The sequence below is a fragment of the Curcuma longa genome, chromosome 2 (assembly GCF_044706935.1).
Source record: "Curcuma longa cultivar G26 ecotype Majalengka, Jawa Barat chromosome 2, ITB_CL_G26_1.1, whole genome shotgun sequence".
NCBI classification, from domain to species: domain Eukaryota; kingdom Viridiplantae; phylum Streptophyta; class Magnoliopsida; order Zingiberales; family Zingiberaceae; genus Curcuma; species Curcuma longa.
In genome coordinates this window covers 5,997,086-6,018,503 of record NC_133862.1, presented here as the reverse complement: position 1 = coordinate 6,018,503, position 21,418 = coordinate 5,997,086, and the positions used below count along the sequence as shown (strand labels likewise).

General features: G+C 37.4%; 3 protein-coding genes across 3 annotated transcripts; 1 reads left to right on the top strand and 2 right to left on the bottom strand.

Annotated features, from left to right (window-relative positions):
- Positions 1-1,346: 1,346 nt before the first annotated feature.
- Positions 1,347-6,953, bottom strand: LOC141820101 (casein kinase 1-like protein 2). The gene is made up of 14 exons (XM_074707385.1): positions 6,878-6,953; positions 6,746-6,786; positions 5,821-5,890; positions 5,576-5,724; positions 5,227-5,322; positions 5,086-5,156; positions 4,065-4,126; positions 3,901-3,964; positions 3,744-3,828; positions 3,536-3,662; positions 3,321-3,403; positions 3,169-3,229; positions 2,771-2,910; positions 1,347-1,843 (listed from the first exon to the last, which is right to left on the bottom strand). The coding sequence occupies exons 1-14, from the start codon at positions 6,951-6,953 to the stop codon at positions 1,586-1,588; spliced, it is 1,383 nt and encodes a 460-aa protein (XP_074563486.1). The 3' UTR covers positions 1,347-1,585.
- A 540-nt stretch (positions 6,954-7,493) lies between these two features.
- On the bottom strand, positions 7,494-13,455 carry LOC141820069 (ketol-acid reductoisomerase, chloroplastic-like). The gene is made up of 10 exons (XM_074707356.1): positions 13,122-13,455; positions 12,942-13,034; positions 12,163-12,228; positions 9,593-9,733; positions 9,015-9,242; positions 8,755-8,872; positions 8,546-8,685; positions 8,313-8,480; positions 8,058-8,210; positions 7,494-7,982 (listed from the first exon to the last, which is right to left on the bottom strand). The coding sequence occupies exons 1-10, from the start codon at positions 13,416-13,418 to the stop codon at positions 7,611-7,613; spliced, it is 1,776 nt and encodes a 591-aa protein (XP_074563457.1). The 5' UTR covers positions 13,419-13,455; the 3' UTR covers positions 7,494-7,610.
- A 996-nt stretch (positions 13,456-14,451) lies between these two features.
- On the top strand, positions 14,452-20,798 carry LOC141820080 (PP2A regulatory subunit TAP46). The gene is made up of 9 exons (XM_074707368.1): positions 14,452-14,611; positions 14,761-14,883; positions 15,973-16,059; positions 16,203-16,307; positions 17,034-17,195; positions 18,678-18,713; positions 18,846-18,917; positions 20,036-20,313; positions 20,427-20,798. The coding sequence occupies exons 1-9, from the start codon at positions 14,516-14,518 to the stop codon at positions 20,671-20,673; spliced, it is 1,206 nt and encodes a 401-aa protein (XP_074563469.1). The 5' UTR covers positions 14,452-14,515; the 3' UTR covers positions 20,674-20,798.
- The last annotated feature ends 620 nt before the right edge of the window (positions 20,799-21,418 follow it).

The window sequence follows — 21,418 nt, the reverse complement described above, 5'->3', positions numbered from 1 at the left end:
AGGAAATTGAATGAATGGAGCAAATAATACAGAATTGGTCAAATAAATAGGGCAATCTAATTGAGTGGTTGAGCCAACCAAGTGAATCGACTAGGCCTATGAGTTTATTCTGTTAAATCAAATTAATAAAAATAAAAAATAATTTTTAAATAAGTAAATTTATAAATTTAATTAATTGATACAATTTTTATAATATTTTAAAATTTTAATTTTTTAAATTAATTCGATCGAATATCGAATTAATCGATATTTTATCAATTCGAACACCGAGGTCGACCTTTTAATTTGCATATGTTAAAGAAAGGAAATCAAATTAGAGAAAAAAAATAAAATTTTCTCATTAATAATTTTTTCATAAAGAATACAATTTATAAGGATATTAGAGTGCTTAGTCAATTGACAGATTAATAAATAAATTATCAATTGATATATTAAAAAAAATATAATCTTAATAATAAATTTTTGTTGATTAGTTCTGTTTTAAAACTAGTTCTCTAAATTCAACAAAAGAATTTGACTTGAATTTACTGTTGAGTTTGTTTACTAATTTGGTGGAACTTTTTCTTGAATCCGCCCAATGCCGCCGCTGCAGAGTTTGCTCACAATCCTCGCTCTCTATCCTTGGGAGACGATACCTTGCTAATTGAAGCAAGATCTCCATTTGGGCGCCTGGGCCGAGGCAGACAAATTCATTCTTCCCACGCACCGCAAGGAGGGATGCCAGATCCTGCTGGGGATGATCGCCGCCGGAAACCCTCATATTGTTTTGGACCGTATCTGTTTGTGAATTATAATGCTCATGCCGGCCGCTCGAATTAACCGATATTTTATTTTTAATTTGGACCGATTGAGCTCAATATTTTAAAACGACCCATCATGTAATTCCTTAATAATGCAATCTGCATTATTTCAATCTCCTTTTAATCTATTTAGATCGTCGTTTTCTCCTGTTTCTTGCCACTTCTTATCATTCGCTAAAAGCCCTGCTTCTCGCCGAGAAGTTAGTGAATAGTCTTAATTTGATTGTTCATAAAATACCTTTTATATGTGTGAGCCGCCCAAATGGTTTAATGGCACATTATCTGAATCTATCTTTAAATACAAATTTAAGACTATTATCCCACTCTGAAAACTAATCTGAAATATACATAAAATACTTTTCATCACCCTAAATTAAAACTCTGTTCAGGAGTTCTTCAAACAGAAGAAAATGGAGCAAGGCAGGTACCAGATTGCAGAACACAGAATTTTATAACGTGGAATTCTTATAAAATCTTCTATACTTGATCATCATCATCAAGCCTTGTTAATCCTAGTGTGGATTCCAAAAACAAGGAGGTGTAACAGATAGCATGATGATTAGATCGTACAAAAAGCAACATTTGCATAATTCTTGTACAAAATGCACAAAAATTTCTTTGGATGTCAGAAACACTTACTATTTCTTTTGTATTTTGGGTGGCACTTCATGCTGCAATCCCTATCCATAGAAGGGCCTCATTCCTTATTGCTGGGGAATTTCATGCTCATGTGATAAAAGCACTACATGAGTAGGAGCAGAACATAGTGACTTGGATTAGTTCTTCTAGATATTCAAAGTCAGGCCCTCAATGCCTTTCAGTGTGGCCTCGTAGTTCTTAATTGCAGATGTTTTCCGTCCAGATGTATTAGAAATAATTGGAGAACCTCTCTGAGCACTCGAAACCTTGTGATAGGTTACCGGGCTGGAATCTGCAGCTCGAGTGCGAGATGGATCTGCCTCAGATGCCACGGCTTCACGGCCACCGAAAGCAGGTCGTCTTGAGGAACTGCTTGACCCTCCTATCAGAGTGAAATTGGATATCTATGCACGCATTCAAAGTCAGGACTTCATAAAAGATAATGACAGCATCTCACAAAGCTATAAGCTACATCATAAAGTTATTGGAAATTTAAAAGCATGTAATGACTAATGAACATGGTCTTGATTTTTTATTTCGAAGCGTCTAAATGGATATTGTGGTGGAAAATTGCAAGACTACCACGCCTTCAAGTCCCAAATATTTGGAATCTACATGGATCATTTAACTTTGTCTGGAACCATATAGCTACTACACATATTCAGACCTATCCGTGTTTTTAGAAATTGTCCTGAATTATGGCAACTAGCAAGGAATGCTTTTCTAGACCGTACCACAAACTGTAATAATTCAAGACAATTTTGCATTTCTGATTTTTTTTGCTATTGAAATTCTGTCATTTTAACAATTCCAAGTCTACAGTTATTGCTTGTAGCATGGTCAGTTCATTTGGGTGGGTGTTGGGACTGATAGAATTCAAATTACATGATCTAGACAGGGTTCCACATTTTTGAACCACAAGACACTTGGCTTCATTTTGGTTGTAAGTGCAACCAACCCGCCCAATACGAAAATACTTGAAGCGCTATAACCAGATTTCTTGCAGGAAGAATCATGGTTTGACATACCAGTCAGAGCAGTGCAGGTTATGTAATTACCAGCTTCATCAGGTACCATAGGACATCATTTCTTAGTTTACCTACCACTTTTGTTAAATTAATATCACCAAAAACCAGGGTGGTCCAGGTCAGAATAACACCAAGTCTAACAAGGGCAAACTGATGGTTTGCCAATCATTCAGAAGATTTTAATGCAGCATGCAAGGAGCATGAGTGAAATTTCTTTTTATTACTACAGAAGCAACGATAAGTTGAATGTGAATAGGTGTGCTACATGAACAAATGAGGAAAAGAACTGACCAATAAACTTACCATATCATCTTTACTGCCAGATAGATCACTTGCCCCAGGAGCCTTCCGCTTTGATGATCTGCCAACATTTACAGTGGGAGATGCTCGTCTGCGACGAGACTGGTCCGCCAGCCAACCACTTGTCCCTCCTTCCACACCACCTAAATTGTAATCATTCAAGTATTATGGCTCCGGACTATGAAAGTCAAGTAAATCGTTCAGAAAAAAAACAACACAAGTTTAAGATAAAACAATAAATAACAGTTGGCCAAAACATTAACACCTTGATCTAAGTTAAAATAAGAAATGCTCAATTGCCAATGCAGACAGAGAAGGAAATAACGTGAGAAGCCAAATATAGATTTCATCAAAACAGAATTAATAGTAAAAAAGAATCAACAAATTATCTCAGAAATCACCTGACTGCCTAACATTCGATACAACAGGAGCTATACCCGAGCCAGGTCCTGCACTTGGTCCCTAGGAAGTAGGAAATACAAATAACGAGGTTATCCACTTGTTCAAGAATATATAAAACAAGTGAATGTATAACATCTGCATTTAGGCTAACAATAGCACGTGGAGGGGCACCAGCTATCTGAGATTGCTGATATTTCAAAACGGTCCAATCAAATACGTAATCAAATTGAAAACCTGCAGAGAAACAGGTATAGGGATTATTGACATAAAAAAACAATATAAATTGTTTAAGAAAATTTTGCAGCATCCATAATTCATTATGTTTTACACCGATCTTGAAATTGGCAAACGAGGAAGGAAATAAACCTTCACGAATAAAAAGATCCCGGAACAATCTCTTAAGATATGCATACTCAGGCTTCTCCTCAAATCTTAATGAACGACAATAACGAAAATAAGAAGCAAACTCTGAAGGATATCCACAACACAAAGCCTACAAGGGCATAATCACATTCTTCATAGTGATCACGATTAAAAAGAATAGTACTTCAAAGTAATCAAGATGAGAGTTTGCCTCAATTGATGTTGCCACTTTTCTCTCACTAATTTTTTCATACTTCTGATCTTTTGTTCCTGCTTGTAGACCTTGCCATGGAAGGCTGAGAAAGAAACATCAACACCACCGGTTAATAATCAGATGGGGAAGGTGCAAAAGTAGCAAGTGGACCAACCTTCCTCTTAAGAAGTACATTAGAACATATCCAAGACATTCTAAATCATCCCTCCTGCTTTGTTCTTAGAGAAGAAAAGATAGATGACCAAAGAGTCATCATTTAGAGAATACAGGAATAAAACTTTAAGAAAACTAAGTGATATGGGAAGGTCTTGCTCATACCTATGCCAAGATGTGTATTCACAGACGCATATCTAACAGTTCCAGCTAACTTTTTGTTCTCTCTGCAAGAGAACATTACATTAAATAAATAAAGCAACTGCTTCTGATGTGCAGCTTTTGCAGTAACACCCAAGCTGAAAGTATATGTGTGATAAGGATAAAGTAAGATAGAGCTTTTCCCTTCTCCTTATTGCTTAAACGGAATGGACAGTGTGGAACTATACAACTAGATTAAAGTGCATAAGTAGAGTTTAGAGATAATAGTATGGCCATCATAATACTTAAAAAAGACTGGAGAATGGCCAACTAGAGTAGACACAAATTATAAATCATTGAATCAGTGTCTGAAAAATAAAAAACAGAACTTAAAAACAGAACTTGAAAACATGTGTGATAATAGTATGGCCATCATAATATTTAAAAAAGACTGGAGAATGGCCAACTAGAGTAGACACATTATAAATAGAGCTTTTCCCTTCTCCTTTTTGCTTAAACGGAATGGACAGTGTGGAACTATACAACTAGATTAAAGTGCATAAGTAGAGTTTAGAGATAATAGTATGGCCATCATAATACTTAAAAAAGACTGGAGAATGGCCAACTAGAGTAGACACAAATTATAAATCATTGAATCAGTGTCTGAAAAATAAAAAACAGAACTTGAAAACATTTTCCACCCCAAAAACTTTTATAGTAAGTAGGATGTATGAGAAATACAAGATTTGGTTACTTGCTGTTTACATTAATGGGTATTAAAATCTTAAGGTATGTCTAAACTTTAACTTAAGTTAAAAGGATGAAAAATTTCATAAAAACAACAATAACCTCTGTCTTATTGATAATAAGTGTGGGAACACAATAAAACTGCAACAATGACCTTCACCTTTGAAATTTTAACAATCTTTTAGATGTTTTGTTACATATTTTAATAGCAATGAGCTAAATTTGACAGGCCTGACACTTTTAGCGTAGTTGCAATATCAACAAAAGAGAAAATCACTCATGAATTAAATTGCATTACCTGTATGGAATATGCTGATCAGTAGAAGCGTCCCAATACTTCTTGGCCAAGCCAAAATCAATAATATACACCTATAAGCAACTATATTAAGCAAAAGAGATAAACCCAATCCACAGTAAATAAAACAAGGAAATGACAAACCTGATTAGTTTGTCTACCAAGACCCATGGTAAAATTATCTGGTTTGATATCTCGGTGGAGGAAGGACTTTGAATGCACAAATTCAATACAATTTATCTGAAGTGAAACATCCAAGCAAGTTAGATTTTAAAATATGGTCTGTTGGATTTCAAATAAACCATGATTATTGTCATCGCAAAGAATAGAGTGTTGAGTTCTTGAAGGAAGGTTAAAATAGGAAAACTTTCAGAAGCAAGAAAAAGATATCATGATGGAAGCTGCAAGGATAAATCAAACATTTTGCAATGATGCAAGAACTGTCTCTTTTGTTTGTGTCAATTGAGAATTAAGGCATGCACAAACACTATACCATCTGGTCTGCAAGCATCAGAACAGTCTTCAAAGAGAGTTTACGGCTGCAGAAATTGAACAAGTCTTCAAGACTTGGTCCTAGTAAATCCATCACAAGGACATTATAATCACCCTCGACACCAAACCATCTCACATTAAGGATTCCAGCTGACAAGGAAACAAGCAAAAGAAGTGAGAAACAAGAGAAATGAAACACAATCAAAATTTCTTGAGACTGAAAGCGCATTGTATGTGTTTCATTACTTCCTCCCTGCAGGATCCCATACACATTTGATTCATACAGAAGCCGAGGATGCTTAGTTTTGACATTCTCCTGTTACTAGGAATACACAGTCATGAGAAAGTATAAAATCCCCTAACATGCAAGTTTTGCAATAGATGGTTATAAAGAAAACTACATCAGCAAATTAAAGAGAAGTATAGAAACAGATATGTTCATCATTTCTCAAAGAAGGGAAAATAGTAGAAATAGTAAAAGTCCAAGTACTCAGTTTTAGATTACATGCTTGCACCAAAAGTGACTAATGTTTGATTCACAAAATAGTATCATTTTAGTTACAAAGAAGGTTTTACACATTGATCTCTGCTCCCTGCAAGGTGAGTGCCTCAAAAATAGTCTATGCCTAAATCAGGAGTATCCAAATAATCACAACACTTCTCCTGCCAAACCTACCATATTTAGAATGTATGACTAAGTATGGTTGATGTCATAGAGGCCAATAGAATGGTTTTGTTTCAGCACATTTAACACAAGTAGACGTAATTTGAAGGATAATACTAGTTGCATTTATGAGGTTAAATGGAGAAGATTTATGTAAAAGGTAGTCTTGAACAGAGTTTCATTAAGAGATAAAATCCATGTGATCTCAACCCATATATTGGGACTAACATCACTTAGTAATCACGGCGAAGATAATAGGACCATATCTATCAAGAAAAGAGAGACTCCTTGAATATCAGAAGAACACAAGATAACAAATCAATAGGTCAATCGACAATCTCACCAAGAAGACTCATAAACTAGCCAGCTGCAATCCTGAATTTAACTAAATAGCATCGTAAATAGAAAAAGCGCATTACAAAATTCAATCTAGAGCTTGACGCAAGCTAAAAAATAACAGCAGCTATAACATCATTTAAGTGCAAGAGTCAAAAGGACTCCACATACTAGTTTAATCGCGATTTCCTCATTTGTTTGGATATCAGTACCTGCAACGAACAAGACAAAAATAGCTCACAATCAACCCCCCAAAAAAAAACAAGATACGAAACACTTGGGCCAAAAATCGTTCGCAGATACCTAAATAGACCTCCCCAAAGGAGCCGCTCCCGATCCTACTACCGAGGCGGTACTTGTTTACAACGTGACCCTCCATCCGATCAACCCGCCCGATCCAAACTTAACCCCGGGAACCAAAATGACCAAGGAAAGACCACAACGAAAAACGACCAACAAAACTCTCCTCCTCTCCCCTTCTAGAACTTCGATCAAGGAGGCAGCAGATGAGATGAACTTGCCTGAGGTGGGGAAAGCCGGAGGAAGAAATGGCGATCCTACCACATCGCACTCGCCCGCCCAACGATCCAATCTAAAGCGCTGCAGCGGCGACGGGCGACGCGAGCCATCACCATCTCTCCCCTCGATCGCCCGGTCGCCGGACCGTCCGGTCGCCGGACCGTCGTCAGGCGCGGCGCTTGGGCAGACAAAGAAGAAAGAGGGCGACGGACGGGGCGGCCGTTACCGCAGTGGAATATTAAATAGTTTTTTTTTCTTTCAAAATACTGATCTTATTAAAATTAAAATATCCACTTAAATATAAATATATTTATTTATTTATTAATAACTTTTGGCATAAGAGTTATTCATAGGGCAAGAAACTCAAATACCTGCAGAGATACACTCAACGGTGGCACTGAAAACGCGGCAACGGCTACAAGTTTGAAGTTGTCAAGCAATTCAAGCAACAAAAGGTATCTGAGAGTTCAGAACTCTTTTCCTTAGACACAACACGCTATCGAAACTGCTCTGCGTTTCAATTGCTCGCCTGCCGCAATTCTGGGCGTACGAAATCTGCGTCGGGAGGTACAGAAATGTCGACGGTCGGCCGCAGTTGGGCGCAGACCTGAATTGCAGCATGGACAGGATCAGACACAAAGTTGCTGAGCAGGTCCTGGTTGACGGGGCTGTTCTTGTCGACCTCCACGAAGGCCTGCTGGGTGAGGATGTAGTCGAACCGGGGAGCCCATTTTCGCGATCCCAACCGAGCTGTTGTCGAGCAGTTGTCCACCATGAATGAGACCCCGCGGGCGTGCATGAAGGGGTTGAGTGAATCCACAGACTCTATGACACTCTCATTGATGATTTCAGAATAGGAATGTCCCTTCTTCCTCAGGACCTCGATCTGCAAATAGTTTCATGCCATTAACAGACTATAACAGAAACAAAAGCAAATTTGAAGTTAGAAATGTAAAGTTCCCTGTGCCATCATCAATGCAACATATACTCCTGCTGTGAAAGGATACAATGGGCCCAAGTCGCCTGGAGGACGAGAAGCGCGTACTCTCTCGCCGACTTTCCACATTCTTGTTTGATCTATCTTACCCATGGGGAAAGCAGGGAGACCCTCCTTTTCCTGCCATGATCAGGGATTGTCCAAGTTTTATAGATGCTTGGTATAACACTTATCGTATTCTTCGTAAAAAAGTATGAGGATAAACTGGGTTTTAGAGCTCACATAAAATCGTCGTCCAGCTAAAACAACACTGCGAATTTCGCTTCCGCAAGCGACATCCTCGTAGCATTCGTACAATATATCCATGCAAGGATAAAATGATGCACTGTAAGCAGCATCGAATTCTCGCTTCCCTTCTTCAGAGAGGGCATTGTATACAGCAAGCATCCCCTGGAATTTATGTAACAGTTGAATGAGTACGGTTCTTCTGATACGAGTAACGCCGATAAACTTACCTTAGTTGAGATGGTCTTTGATATGACTCCCGTGATACATTCGACAGTGTTTTTGTAAGCCAATTCTTCATCCATTCCATTTTCAGTGTACCTTCTGAATAAAGACTCCACAATTCCATGCACAGCACCAAGTAATATACCTGCATCACAATTGACGCGATTAGGTGATCGGCTAAGTAGACAAGAAGCATACGAGTGAGAAGACTTACCGCGCTCCCCGAAAATGTCACTCTTATACTCCTGCTCTAATGTAGTAGCGAAGGTAAAAGGGGATCCTAGAGCAACTGACCAACCAAGGGCAACATCTGTGGCCCTTCCATCAACATCCTGTTGATATAAAAAGAAAGACGCATAATCTATCAAAATTAGAAAAAGAGATCCAAAAAAGTAATTTTTTATTTCAAAGCTCTTTGCAGGTCATGCAATCTTGAAAAGAAACTCAGATCAATCTTCAAGGCCACAAACATACCTGGTGTACAGCAAAACTGGAATTGATCCCTGCACCATTTATCTCTTTCCCTTGGACATACAGTCTTCGCACTGATGGGCCCATGCCCTTGGGGCATACTGCAATCACACTGATGTTTTTAGGAAAATCAAGTCCAAAGGATTGCAGGTGCCCTAGAAGAAAACCATGAGAAAGGCCCAGGATGCTGTTTGGTTTCATGTGAGAGAAAATTTTCTCATAATTGTCCGCCTAGAACATCAACGCGAACAAGTGGAGTTAGCTAATAACATTTTTATAAGTCTCTCTGCAATGCTCTATAGATTTAACAAATTAGTTCAATCTTAAAGAACAAACCGATAATAAAAACCACTTTCAGTTATGAAACCAAAATTTAACTAATTTGTATTTTAACGCGTCAAAAATGATCAAATATACTTTTTTCTTGCAAGTCACATATTGTTAAATTCTGTGTTTTAAATACTTTGTTGATGATTATGTCATCTTTTCAAGTAAAAGGGTGAAACTGGCAAAAAAAAAATGCAAAATCTGAACTGGAATCACGATTTCTCAGCAGCAAATTTTATATGTTAACGGCTTACTTGTGCAGCATCAGAAATCAACAGCAATAAAAGATCACTGCTTGAAACTGTTTCCCAGATGTCACCCAAGGTTCCATTTTCTTCAGTGAATCCAGCAGCACGTGCTTCACCAAAAGATGCAGAGCCTTTTCTTAGACCAATCTGTGAATGTTTGAATAACCAAGTATGTCAAAACATATGGGGAAAATGTTAGAAAAAATTGAGTAATCTTGAAGAATTTATTTTTTATAATTGTTGAAGAGACGCATGCACATGTTTAGAGAAAAACATGTGTTAGAAACAGAAATGATAGGTGCCATGAAGTGTGTACATATTTAGAGAGAAACATGTATTCGAAACACTAAATTGATAGGTGACTTGGTATCTACCACTAAGCAAGCTTGTCAATCCTTGCAAGGAATTGAAATGTCATTTGAAGAAGATGGAAAGATAAATAAAGTTGATGTTTAGACCATCTAGCAATAATATCAAATATACGTAACCAACACAAAGCAAAATCCACTATCACAGCAAAAAATTCACTAAACTGAAATCGGTACAAGAGGAGAGTTACGGCTTCCATGACATTAGTGAGAAACCCTAATTTCCTATATATAATATGTGTGTAAAGACAATAATAATGGTCAGTACCACCACAAATCCCACAAAAATACTTCTTATTAAAGTTGCACCGTGAGCATTTTTGACTAAGATCTAATAGAATTTGAGTCATAATTGTTGGGTCCAAAAGGATGTTCGTATCTCCACAATGACATGATATTGTCCACTTTGGACCTAAGCCCTCATGGTTTTGTTCTTGGGCTCTCCCCAAAAGGCCTCAAGCCAATAGAGATACTTTCCATCCTTTTTAAATTCATGATCTTTCCCATGTGTTTTAGATGTGGGACTATGTTTGCACCTTTGCAACCCAACAATCCCCCCCCTCAAACAAAGGACCACAGACCCCCCCTCAAACGGAAAGCCTCCGTTTGATGTTTGAATCTTCGACCCACCAGGACTTCCTGCCTCTCGGTCCACCCTGACCTACTAGGACTTCCTGCCCAGCTGCAACCAGGACTTCCTGCCCAGCCGCAACCAGGACTTCATGCCCCTCGATCTACCCGACCTACTAGGACTTCCTGCCCAGCCACAACCAGGACTTCATGCCCCTCGGTCTATCCGACCTACTAGGACTTCCTGCCCAGCCGCAACCAGGACTTCATGCCCCTCGGTCTACCCGACCTACTAGGACTTCCTGCCCGGTGTCTGGTCCTCTTGATTCAAACACGGGAGCCCCTACTTTCTTTGTTTTTAAGGTTCAACCCACATGGTTAGATCCGGATCATGGCTCATCCGGCGGTTAGTCCGGTGAAGAGCGGTCTCGCTCTGATACCAATTGTTGGGTCCAAAAGGATGTTCATATCTCCACAATGGCATGATATTGTCCACTTTGGGCCTAAGCCCTCATGGTTTTGTTCTTGGGCTCTCCCCAAAAGACCTCAAGCCAATAGAGATACTTTCCATCCTTTTTAAACCCATGATCTTTCCCATGTGTTTTAGATGTGGGACTATGTTTGCACCTTTGCAACCCAACAATAATCTCTAACAATCATAATGACAGATACTCATGGTTAAGTGCAGAATTAAGGGAAAAACCATGAAAAGCAGAGAATAGAAAGGAGACAAAAAAAAATGATATGACAAATATCCTCTAGCAATGTGATTATTGATCAGTCCTCCATGTATCTTTAAGGAATATCAATCTCAGTGAAAATTTTTCCAAAGAATAATTGAATCTTCAGAGTACATTTTCTCCAATTACTGAGATGTAGAAACCCAAAAAAAATCATTGCACACAACAAGAACTTTTACATAGTCATTAGAGCTATGCTAAAGTATCTGAAGTCACTTTTCATCTAACAATTCGATCCTGGGATAATTTGGCACCATTTCAAATGGAGCAAACAACATGATGCATTCAAGCAACTACACTTACACCGACAAAGAATATTGTAACTTCAGGAGCAAGTAAGATATGGTTCGATTTCCATAAGTCAGCAGAATATTGTCACAATAATGATGCTATTTTTGGACAACTACATTTTTGCACACAAGTTAGACTGGACCTAGTGGCGCCTAATCAAAAGAAAAACACAACATGTGAAATATATATAGCCTAAAAGCTAAGGGACAAAGGAATCAGTGCAGCTAAATTCGTAATTACTCAAAACAGAATATTTTAGGAGATGTAGGTTATGATTTGCTCAGTCTAAGATCACAATCTAATACCAGATCCTAGAAATAGTAAACATAGAGAAGTAATTTGCAGAATCCCTCATTTTCATAAAGTTGTAAATGCCAACAGTATAGCCATACAGAAAGATGCCTTCACAAATTGAATCCAGTAAAGAACAATTCATCCAATTATAAATGCAACTGGTTATGTGATAGATGATTTAAATAGAAAAGATCTAAGGTCCACAAAGTGCACTTCCAGTGTCTAGGAGAATAAGTTTCCATCCTGACCGATGAGTTTGTCAATTCAAAAACCACAATAAATTCCAAGAAATGAAACAGAAAAGGCAGGTCACCTTAACCACAATGTCGGAATTCGCTGCAACAAGTGAATCTCTTAAATTCTGTGCTTGGGCAGGACCCTAGTAAACAGGGGAAAAAAAACATTTGAGATTAGGTGCACAAAATAAAAAGAGTTATGAGGCAAAAACCTATAAAATAAAAAGGAATTTTCCAAACACTTTAGCGAATTCAAAAGAACAGAACCACAAAACTAATTTTTTAGCACCATCTCCCAGATGTTTTTTTTTCAAAAGACACAGTAAGACGTATGGTAATTTATAATGATCATAGCAAATTAACGCGTGAAGTTTTCCGCATAAATTAGTTGGTGATTATCAGTGTGCCGTGCAAATTTTCTAAATTTTGTCAACAAAGTTCATATAATGTCGCTAAGAGTCTATGAAATTAAGCGATTTGTTAAATCAGTGACAGCTAATAGGCAAATATACGCCCCAGAAGAAAAGGAAGTTAAAAATGAAATTCGGCCAACATAGAGCCAAACAATCAATCATAAGCAAATGATGTAGGCTGAAAAGAAGAAAGAAATGGCTACAAAAGGAGGAGGGAAAACAATTTTTTTTACAGTTAAGTGAAATTTCAGTACAATTGACCAAGCAAGCGTCCCGACGAAAAAAGAAAAACATAAACGTCGAAATGTCGAAAACAGCAACAAGAAGATACATAATGGAAAAGCAAAAAAAAACACACTTTTAGGTACAGCGGAAAAAGGAGAGGAAAAGAAGGAACGGAAAATGTAAAGTAAATGATGAAAAAAAAGTGGTGTTCTTCTCACCTGCGACCCCCATCCAAGCACACCAATTTGCTTGATCCCTTTGAACGCATCCGGCAACAAATGGAATAGATCTCTACCACCTCGAACAATATACTAATATTCAAACAAGCGCCCGTAATTAGTCGTGCAACTAATCCAAACGAGGTAGAGAACGAAATCCACGGGGAAAGGAACGAAAACCTCGTCATTGCCAGCGAGGGTGATCTTCTCCTTCTTGAACACCGAGGTCTCGAAGTCGAGAAAGGGAGCAGCTTTACCTATTGAAGGAACCGACACCATCTTAGCTCCAATCGCAGAGCCTCGGCCTCCAGCCGCACCGTCCGTACCGATGCGGAGAAGGCGATGCCTCAGGAACGGAGAGCTGAAGGGCGAGAAGGAAGATCCGAAACCCAGCGATCTGGAGACCACCGGATTGCAGATTTTGGAAACGGGGGCGGAAGGCCTGGAAGCAGCGAAGGAAGAAGTGGTCATCGACATCGCCGCCACCCTCGCTAAATAGCTACAGAAGTGAAGGAGACGATAGGAAAGGAAAGGAGCTCGTGACCTACCAACTCCTATAAAATAATTAGCATCCCAAATTACAATCATTTTACACAAAACGCCTCGCTGTATTTATAATCGTAATCGCCTCCAATAATTAAGTAGGGGTGTAATCGAATCGAATCGAATCGAACCGAAACAAACAGTAAGAGGCTCGAGCTCGAGCTCGGTTTATTTTTTCTGAACTCGAGTTCGGCTCGAGTTCGATTTGAATTTTAATTCTTAAGTTTGAGTTCGACTCGTAATGAAATTAAATAGTTCACGAACGGCTTGAGCTCGGTTTGAAAATGATTTATTTTAAAGTTAAATGGGTTTAGTTCAAGTTCGGTTCGAAAATAGTTTATTTAAAAGTTAAACGAACCTAGTTCAAGCTTGATTCATTAATATATAATATTTATAATTTATGTAATATATATATATATATATACACTTTGTGAGCATCTTAATGAACACATTTGTGAGCATTTAAATGAACATGTTTATAAGTTTACGAATCAAATACTGTTAAACTTGAGCTCAACTTGATAATATTTTTGATCTTGAAATCAGGCTCGAACTCGGCTCGTTAACGTAATCAAACAAATTTAAATAATTTTTTTTTCAAATCGAGACTCGAATAGTTCACGAACAATTTAGTTCGTTTACATTCCTAGTTTTCAGCTAACCCAGTTCATAGGAGACGGTTCACGTGAGTGCTACACGTGCAGTGACGAGGCGTGAGAAGCCACCACGTGCCCAAATTTTCCGGGAAGGCGGAAAGCAAAGCGAAATCATTTTTCTTTTTTATTTTCCCTCTTCTCCCTCGTGTCTTCCATCCAAGTAAACATCATAATTTCCCTTTTTTTATAAACATAAATTAATTTAATATATTTTGTAATTTTTAAAAATAAATTTGTATTTATAGATTTTTTTTCAGGTTTGTTATAAAAAAAGGATTCCGTTGATTTTTCTCAAATCACGATCGGTCGAGTCTAGCGCTCTTTCTTCTCGTTGGTTCCTAGGGTTTCCAGCGAGCATAGTTGGATCTGAATCCGATGGGTGAATGGAAGGTGGATGACATGCCTCTGCCGGTGCTGTTCGAAGAGGCCTCGAAGATCCATGCCGTGGCATCCGGATCTTCCGTCGACCAGGTTCGTCTTCTGTTTCCTGCCTGAGGCATTTTTTTTGGGTCCGGGAGGAATTTGCGATTTGTTTTTCTTGTTATGGGTTCTCTGTTCTATTTGAGATTAGGCGCTTGTGATGTCTTTTTTAGTTAAAAGTCTGGATTTTTGATATGCAGGATGTTGTACGGAAGGGAATCCAGGCGTTGCGGCGCTGCGATGAGATGATAAGTAAACTGGGGTTGTTCTCGTCGAATGAGACGAAGGACGATGTTAGCACGGTCAATTTGAAGTATTTGTTGGTTAGTGTTTCTTTTCTTCGTGCCATTTCTTCGTTACTCGGTGCTTTCTTTCTTTAGTATGGATGCGTCCGAGTGATGTCTCAGGGCCTATGATTTGCAAGTCCTTGTACGTCTTGCAATATTGAAGGTGATGTAAGATTTGCATAAGTATGTTTCTTTTTGAAAATTGGTAGGTTGCTGAGATTTAACACTTTCTTGTACAAAAAATATATATACTTCTTTGCGCATATCTTTTTTTGTAGTAGGAGCATAAAAAGAAAAATGTAAACTTTGGAATTCCAAGTTATCCAGGAAACATAGTGTAAATCATATACATTGACATGCTTATTATTGCTTCTCCTCCTTGGTTGGTTGACTTATATATGTTGTTTTTTTTTATCATCTTCTTTCATTTTATGTTATTCTCTCTCTATTCTTGAAACTAGTTGTAAATGTTTCTTTTTTTGTCGCCATATATTTTATATTATTACTGTAGGGAGCTTTAGCTGGTTGCCATAACCAGCAATAGATTTACTTGCATTATCAATTTGACTTTGTTGGTTATAGTCAGGGGTGCTTTACTGAGATCATATAGAATGGACTATGGTTTAAACCATTCGGATTTTGCAGACTGAGCATCTTCTATTGTGAGTTGCAAGTTGGTGGACCTTGCAAACATGCTTGTATTTTCTACTTTGTTTTTCTTCCAATAGTTATGATCTCAATTAGTGATCCTTTTGAAATTATAGTCTGGAACTCCTTACTGGATCATGCATCTAAATGCAATTTGACTCACTATGCTTTCCCCAATTTATGGTTCACTAAGAATCACGTACTGCAGCCTAAGCATAGCAAGAGCATGTGGGTTACATGTGGGGAGTGACAGTATGCAGGCTAAGGTGGCAGTTCTAGTGATGCAAACCATTTTGACTCATTTTGAAAATGTATGTTTTGATTTAATTTTAGTTGTCATCCTTCAAGGCCAAAATATTTATAATGCATCTTCCTCTCCATCATCTGCTGCATGTGATTTTGCTAGTAGATATTATTATACTATTTTCCTTTATAGCTAATTTATCTCATGCTGCATGAACTTTGTATATTCTCTAGGTTCCGTATTATATTGGGGAATTAACAGAAAAGGTTGTTGAAGATGACAGAATAAGAGTTCTCAAAATTTCTCAGGATCACCTGAAGGTAAAATGTAATTCACTGATTCTCTAGAATTTATCAGCAAGCATTAAGCCAAAGTATCAATTTCCTATGCTTCTCCGTAATCTGTTAGTGTAGCACTTGTAGGGTTTTATCTTTTGACTCTATTTTCTTGTTGTGTGTCAAAGGAGTTCATTTCAATTTGTGAAACTTTGGAGCTTGTTCCTGACGCGGAGTTGGAAAGTTCTAGCCAAGGAGGGCCAGATAATTTTGCAACACGAAGAGCAAGAAAGGTGGATCTTCACTATTTCTATAAAGAGATAAACACACTCTTAACTGTTGCATACAGAGAACTATGATCTGTCAGCCTTTGGTTTCCTATTTCTTCTCTTCTTGCCAGTCCTTTGCTCTTGCAATGTTGCTTTCACTTATCATTTTATTGACTTTGAACTTTTGAAGCTTTGTGAAATTTATTCTTTTGTTGAATCTTGTTTTCTTTATTTAGTAGGTAAACAATGAAATTTTGATAATTACAGAATACAGGTTTTTCCATTTTATTCTTTCACAGCCACTTGTGCATGGATTTGACAAGCCCCCCTCTGTTTCAACTTGGCCTGTAACTCTTAAACCACTCATACTTTCTTTTTGCACATAAATTTAGTTTGAGCTGTTTTCTCTTTGTATTTGTTGTTGATTTGGCCTTGCAATCAGCAAACAATTCTACAATATTTATACCATATTGCTATTAAAGGTAAGAGATATATAAGGGATATGCCAAACAGGTTGATATTCTTGGCCAGTTGTTTGCCTCTCATCTTGCTAGTGATATAACACTAATCATCAGTGTTAGAATTTGTCTCCATCCCACTAACTCAAGCTTTTTGGACAAGAAGTTGCCTAATCAACTATAACAATCTTCATATTGGTGAATTAATTTGTTTATACATGGAGAAACCCTCTGTTTCCTCCAGTTTGTCTGATGTTACTTTGTTTTTCCATGTCGATCAAATTATTATTAGATTGCCAGATTCAAGTGGCAGAGAGCTGCAGAAGCGAAGCTGCAAGAGATTAAAGAAAAAAAAGAAAGGCGCCATCGGTCATTGAGGGCAGCAGCTCTTTCTTCACCAGTTGAAGTTGGGGAGGAAGATGTACTTGATGATGATGGAGAGGAAGAAAGAGAGGTTTGGAAAATGAAACATCAAATGATCTCTTTAATTCTATCTTAAGCCACTTTGCTCTTTTGTTATTCAGGATGTTGAATCACTATTGCACAGGTTTTAGCAAAATCAAGATTGTCTCCTTTAGTCATCACTGGTCCTTCACATGGCTGCACACTCTTCCTCAAAAACTGATTGAATTGATTATTAAATTGTTTTTATGATGTCTTTTGAGGTTCATCGGGCAGTTTTGTATCATTTACTTTGAACCACTTCATTGGCAATTTATCTGCAATGCTGGTACAGAAACAACTCTCAAGTGTTAGCAACAAGTTTATAGATTTAGAGATCTAATGGATTGGTTGATTTGTTTAATTTGTTCAACCAGTTTTAGAACAGAATGTTGGCATACAAAGAAATAATATAGCTAGATGAAATTTAATATGAAAATTCTACTCTTAGGAGCAACTAAGTCTAGCTTCAAGAGATGATAAAATGATTGAAAATAGATTGAGATGATTTATAGTAACACAAATTCAATCAATTGAAGGTATAAAGGATAGAGGGCAACCAAAAACTATAGTTTCACGAATTTCTTCATTTAAAAGCTAAGGTTTAAAGTTTCAGTGTTGGAACTTCGTTCAGTTTCAAAATCAAATAAACGTAGAGGGTGAAAGAAACTCTGGTTAGATAATGGAAATGATTTAATTGATTTGGATATTACTAGTGATAGAACCATGGTATAAAGTTTGGTGTTAACAAGAAGTGGCAGTTGACTGAGCTAGTGACAAAAGCAACAGGAGGGAGAGGAGGAAAGGCCAGAGGATACTAAAGATGTTAGAGAAGAGACAGAAAACTTCACTAGGGAAGATGCTAGAGATGTTCTGATGCATTTCATTCCTTTGCCAATGCTGCTGCAACTGTGGAATCCATGTAGCCAACCATAAGTAGTTGGGTTGGCTTGATGATGGTGGTGCTTTTAAGAAGTCAATTACATGTTGACGCTTCTGTGACTAAAAGTACTAACTGCTGTTTAGTTCGCATCATCTTTAACTTTGGAGGCAGAATCATACTGGATCTTGTTCTCCCCAGGATCATTCACATTAATCAATATGGTCACTGTTACCAAGGATTTATAGTTATCGTTGATCAGCTCTTAACAGTATTTAAATTATGTTTGTTTATTTTACCATAGAATTTCTTAGCATTTTGCTCTGTAGCAATCCCTACTAATGGTGAACAGATTTAGATTTATCATTATATAGTGTTGATTCTATGGATTTATATTTTGTAGCTCTCTTTAGTTATTCAATTGTAGCCAGCATTTGCCTATGTCATACTCAATCACTTTCATTTTCAAAATTATACTTGTAACTGAAATCTTTTCCAAACCATTTTTGTTAATTCGTTTTATCATTTTACATTTGTGTAAGAAAAATTGCATGACTTTTGGTTGTAGTATTGTGGCTGAAACTTGCAATAATTCATTTTTTGGCTATATTACAGGCATGGCTTACAACAATTTCCTTATCTATTTGTAAGGTCAGTTTGTCCATATCTGAAATTTGTTTATCTATGTTCAGATTCATTCCAGTGTATATTTATGGGAATTTTCTTTTTTGTATCTGTATTAGAAAGCTGATCTTGTATTTATCTTTTTGCCTTTTCCGTCAGGCATTTGATCTCTTGGACATGCTAAAGAAAGAAGAAGAAATGCTCATTGCGGTGAAGGACAGACACTCAAAGGTAAAATCATTCAATGTCCTTGTCATTTAAGGCAGCATTTTAGCGACATTTTTGTATTTGCATAGATCATAATTTTACATGTAACATGGAATCAGATCTGCAGTTCACTAACAGTGTTAGATCTTGGTGCCTTCCTTATTGTGCAACACACATTTCTATTTTAGGAATCTTATTTTCTCCATCTTTTGAAATGGCTGATTTTGATTAGTTTTTTAAAAAAAAAAGTTAAATTTTCATATCAAATCTCAGAGTCGTTTTATGTTTTTTGGGTTTCACATATCACCAAACCATTACTGTCACAAACAATAACATCATGCACGCCAATTCCATGACAAAGCTCTTCATATAGCTAAGTGTTCTTTTATTATTTCTAAAATGAGGAGTCATCCTTGTCACAACAAATTTCTATCACAAATTTGCCACAAAAAATCTGTTAGATTTTAAAATAGAAGATTAAATCCAAACCATCACAATCACTCATTTAATCTACGGCCTGGATTTAATCTTAACTTTAAAATCGAACGGTCCAGATTTATTGTGACAAATTTGTGACAGGAATTTGTTGTGACAAGAAGCTTTATTTTTCTAAAATATGCTATTAAATTTGAGTCCACTCATTTACTGATTAGCAGAGCCAAGCACGGCAGGCACTGCTCGATCTTTCAAGTAAATTACTAAACCAGAATTTAAATTTTCAAAATGAAACTGAACCAAAACTGAAATTGCTAAGCTTTCAAATCAAACCAAAATTGACCCAATTTGGTTTTGGATTTGTTTGGTTCATACATGCATCAAGTAATTGTTCTCATCATTTTTATAAGTATTTGAATATGTACATGTATCCTTATTGGTCTATTGGTTTGGTTTGAGAATCCTTATAATTATCATATCTATATGCGCGTGCACGCGCACACACACACAAAAGTCGATATCTTCGAAAGTTACACTCTGAACAGCTGCACTACTATCTTTAAGTATATTGTTTCTCATCAGGCATATTTGTCTGTTACTTATCGGCACTAAGTTCAATCTATTTTGAACTAACTTACATTGCAATCTTCTTTTGCTGTGTTATTTCCAAAAACTGATGATGCAAAGGTTTGGATGTAACTGCACAGGAAGGAGAAGATTTTACTCAAGAGATGCTCGACGAACGAACCAACCGGGCTGAAACTTGGCACAGAAATGCAGCAAGTCGAGCGGTTTTCTCGAAGCCAGCAGAGCCTATCACTTGTGCCACCTTTGCTCAGGATGTTATCGAAGGCAGGGCAAAAGTTTCACAAGCACATGAACACAAACACCAACCAATGATATTCGGACCGGCGAGCCTTGTTGGTGGAAGGCTAACAAGTGAGAGGGAAAGATTACAAGCGCAAGTCTTCCAACCTGGTCACAGGTAGATGTTCTTAAATTTCTGCTACTGGGAATGCATTTACTCATTCTTTCATCTTGAACTAAATCTATCATCTAGTCTGGAACACTAATCATTCAATTCTTCTTTGAATGTAGACTGCCTACAATGAGTATAGAGGAAGCCGGATTGCGCGAAATGGAGATGATGAAGAAATGGCAGGAGAGGAACGCCAAGATCATGGAGGAAGCAAGCTCTTCTTGGCACAAGGACATCACTGCATCAAGAACTGAAGACGACGACGACGACGACGACGCGGAGGTGGAGAAGGCAAGAGCATGGGATGACTGGAAAGACGAAAATCCTCGCGGCTCCGGCAACAAGAAACTAACACCTTGCGGGTGATGATGGATTTCAGGCCTTGCATTGTATCACAGAAACCTAATTCTTGTTATGTTTGAATGAGAGTTTGAAGTCGAAAACCTTTCTAAGAAGCCATTGATTCTATCATCATCAGCTTATTTGCTCAATTAATATATTTAAAGTTTTTATGTTAATTTTTTGGATAATTTTAAAATGATAAATCCAATTAGCCTCATTGACTATCTTTGGAGGTGATCGGTTCGACCTCATAGAAGTTTTTTATCATAAATACGTCATAGTTGGGGATGGGATCGAATCGTAGGTATCTAGGTGATAATCTGGATGTTCTATTGCGGCACCATTGTCTTGGGGATTTATTAAATTGTAGTGGATAAATTTTTTATAGTGATCGGCTCTACTGCCGAAATGGTCCCATATTAGAAAACTCTTTAAAAAAAATTTTTGGAGGCACTACCACTATGTTGATGAGAGCATATCGGATAATTTTAAAATGTTTATTCAACAAGTGGTTTATTTTAATTCAAATAAAAATTTATATTTAACCTACGATTTTTTTTTGGGATTCATTTTATTTTGCAAAATTAAGAGAATCTTTCAAATATCGCAGATGCGCAAGCATCTCAACTAGATTCCGATTGGATTTGATTCGGGTGCAGTTGTGTGGCGATCATATAGCGAGGATCCTGTTCAAGATCACGTTTCTTCCATCTCTTGCAAGTCCCAAGGCAAGCCGTAAAAGAATAGATCCCTCGTGATGAAATCCCAA

Coding starts and splice junctions, on each gene's coding strand:
- LOC141820069 (XM_074707356.1), bottom strand. CDS start 13,418: ATGTCGATGACCACTTCTTCCTTCGCTGCTTCCAGGCCTTCCGCCCCC. Junction 13,035..13,121: donor CCCTCGCTGGCAATGACGAG/GTTTTCGTTCCT, acceptor TTTGAATATTAG/TATATTGTTCGAGGTGGTAG. Junction 8,211..8,312: donor TAGCTGGACGACGATTTTAT/GTGAGCTCTAAA, acceptor TGATCATGGCAG/GAAAAGGAGGGTCTCCCTGC.
- LOC141820080 (XM_074707368.1), top strand. CDS start 14,516: ATGGGTGAATGGAAGGTGGATGACATGCCTCTGCCGGTGCTGTTCGAA. Junction 14,612..14,760: donor CCGGATCTTCCGTCGACCAG/GTTCGTCTTCTG, acceptor TTTGATATGCAG/GATGTTGTACGGAAGGGAAT. Junction 16,060..16,202: donor TTTCTCAGGATCACCTGAAG/GTAAAATGTAAT, acceptor TGTGTGTCAAAG/GAGTTCATTTCAATTTGTGA.
- LOC141820101 (XM_074707385.1), bottom strand. CDS start 6,953: ATGGAGGGTCACGTTGTAAACAAGTACCGCCTCGGTAGTAGGATCGGG. Junction 6,787..6,877: donor CTTTGGGGAGGTCTATTTAG/GTATCTGCGAAC, acceptor TGTTCGTTGCAG/GTACTGATATCCAAACAAAT. Junction 5,323..5,575: donor TGATGCTTGCAGACCAGATG/GTATAGTGTTTG, acceptor GTTTCACTTCAG/ATAAATTGTATTGAATTTGT.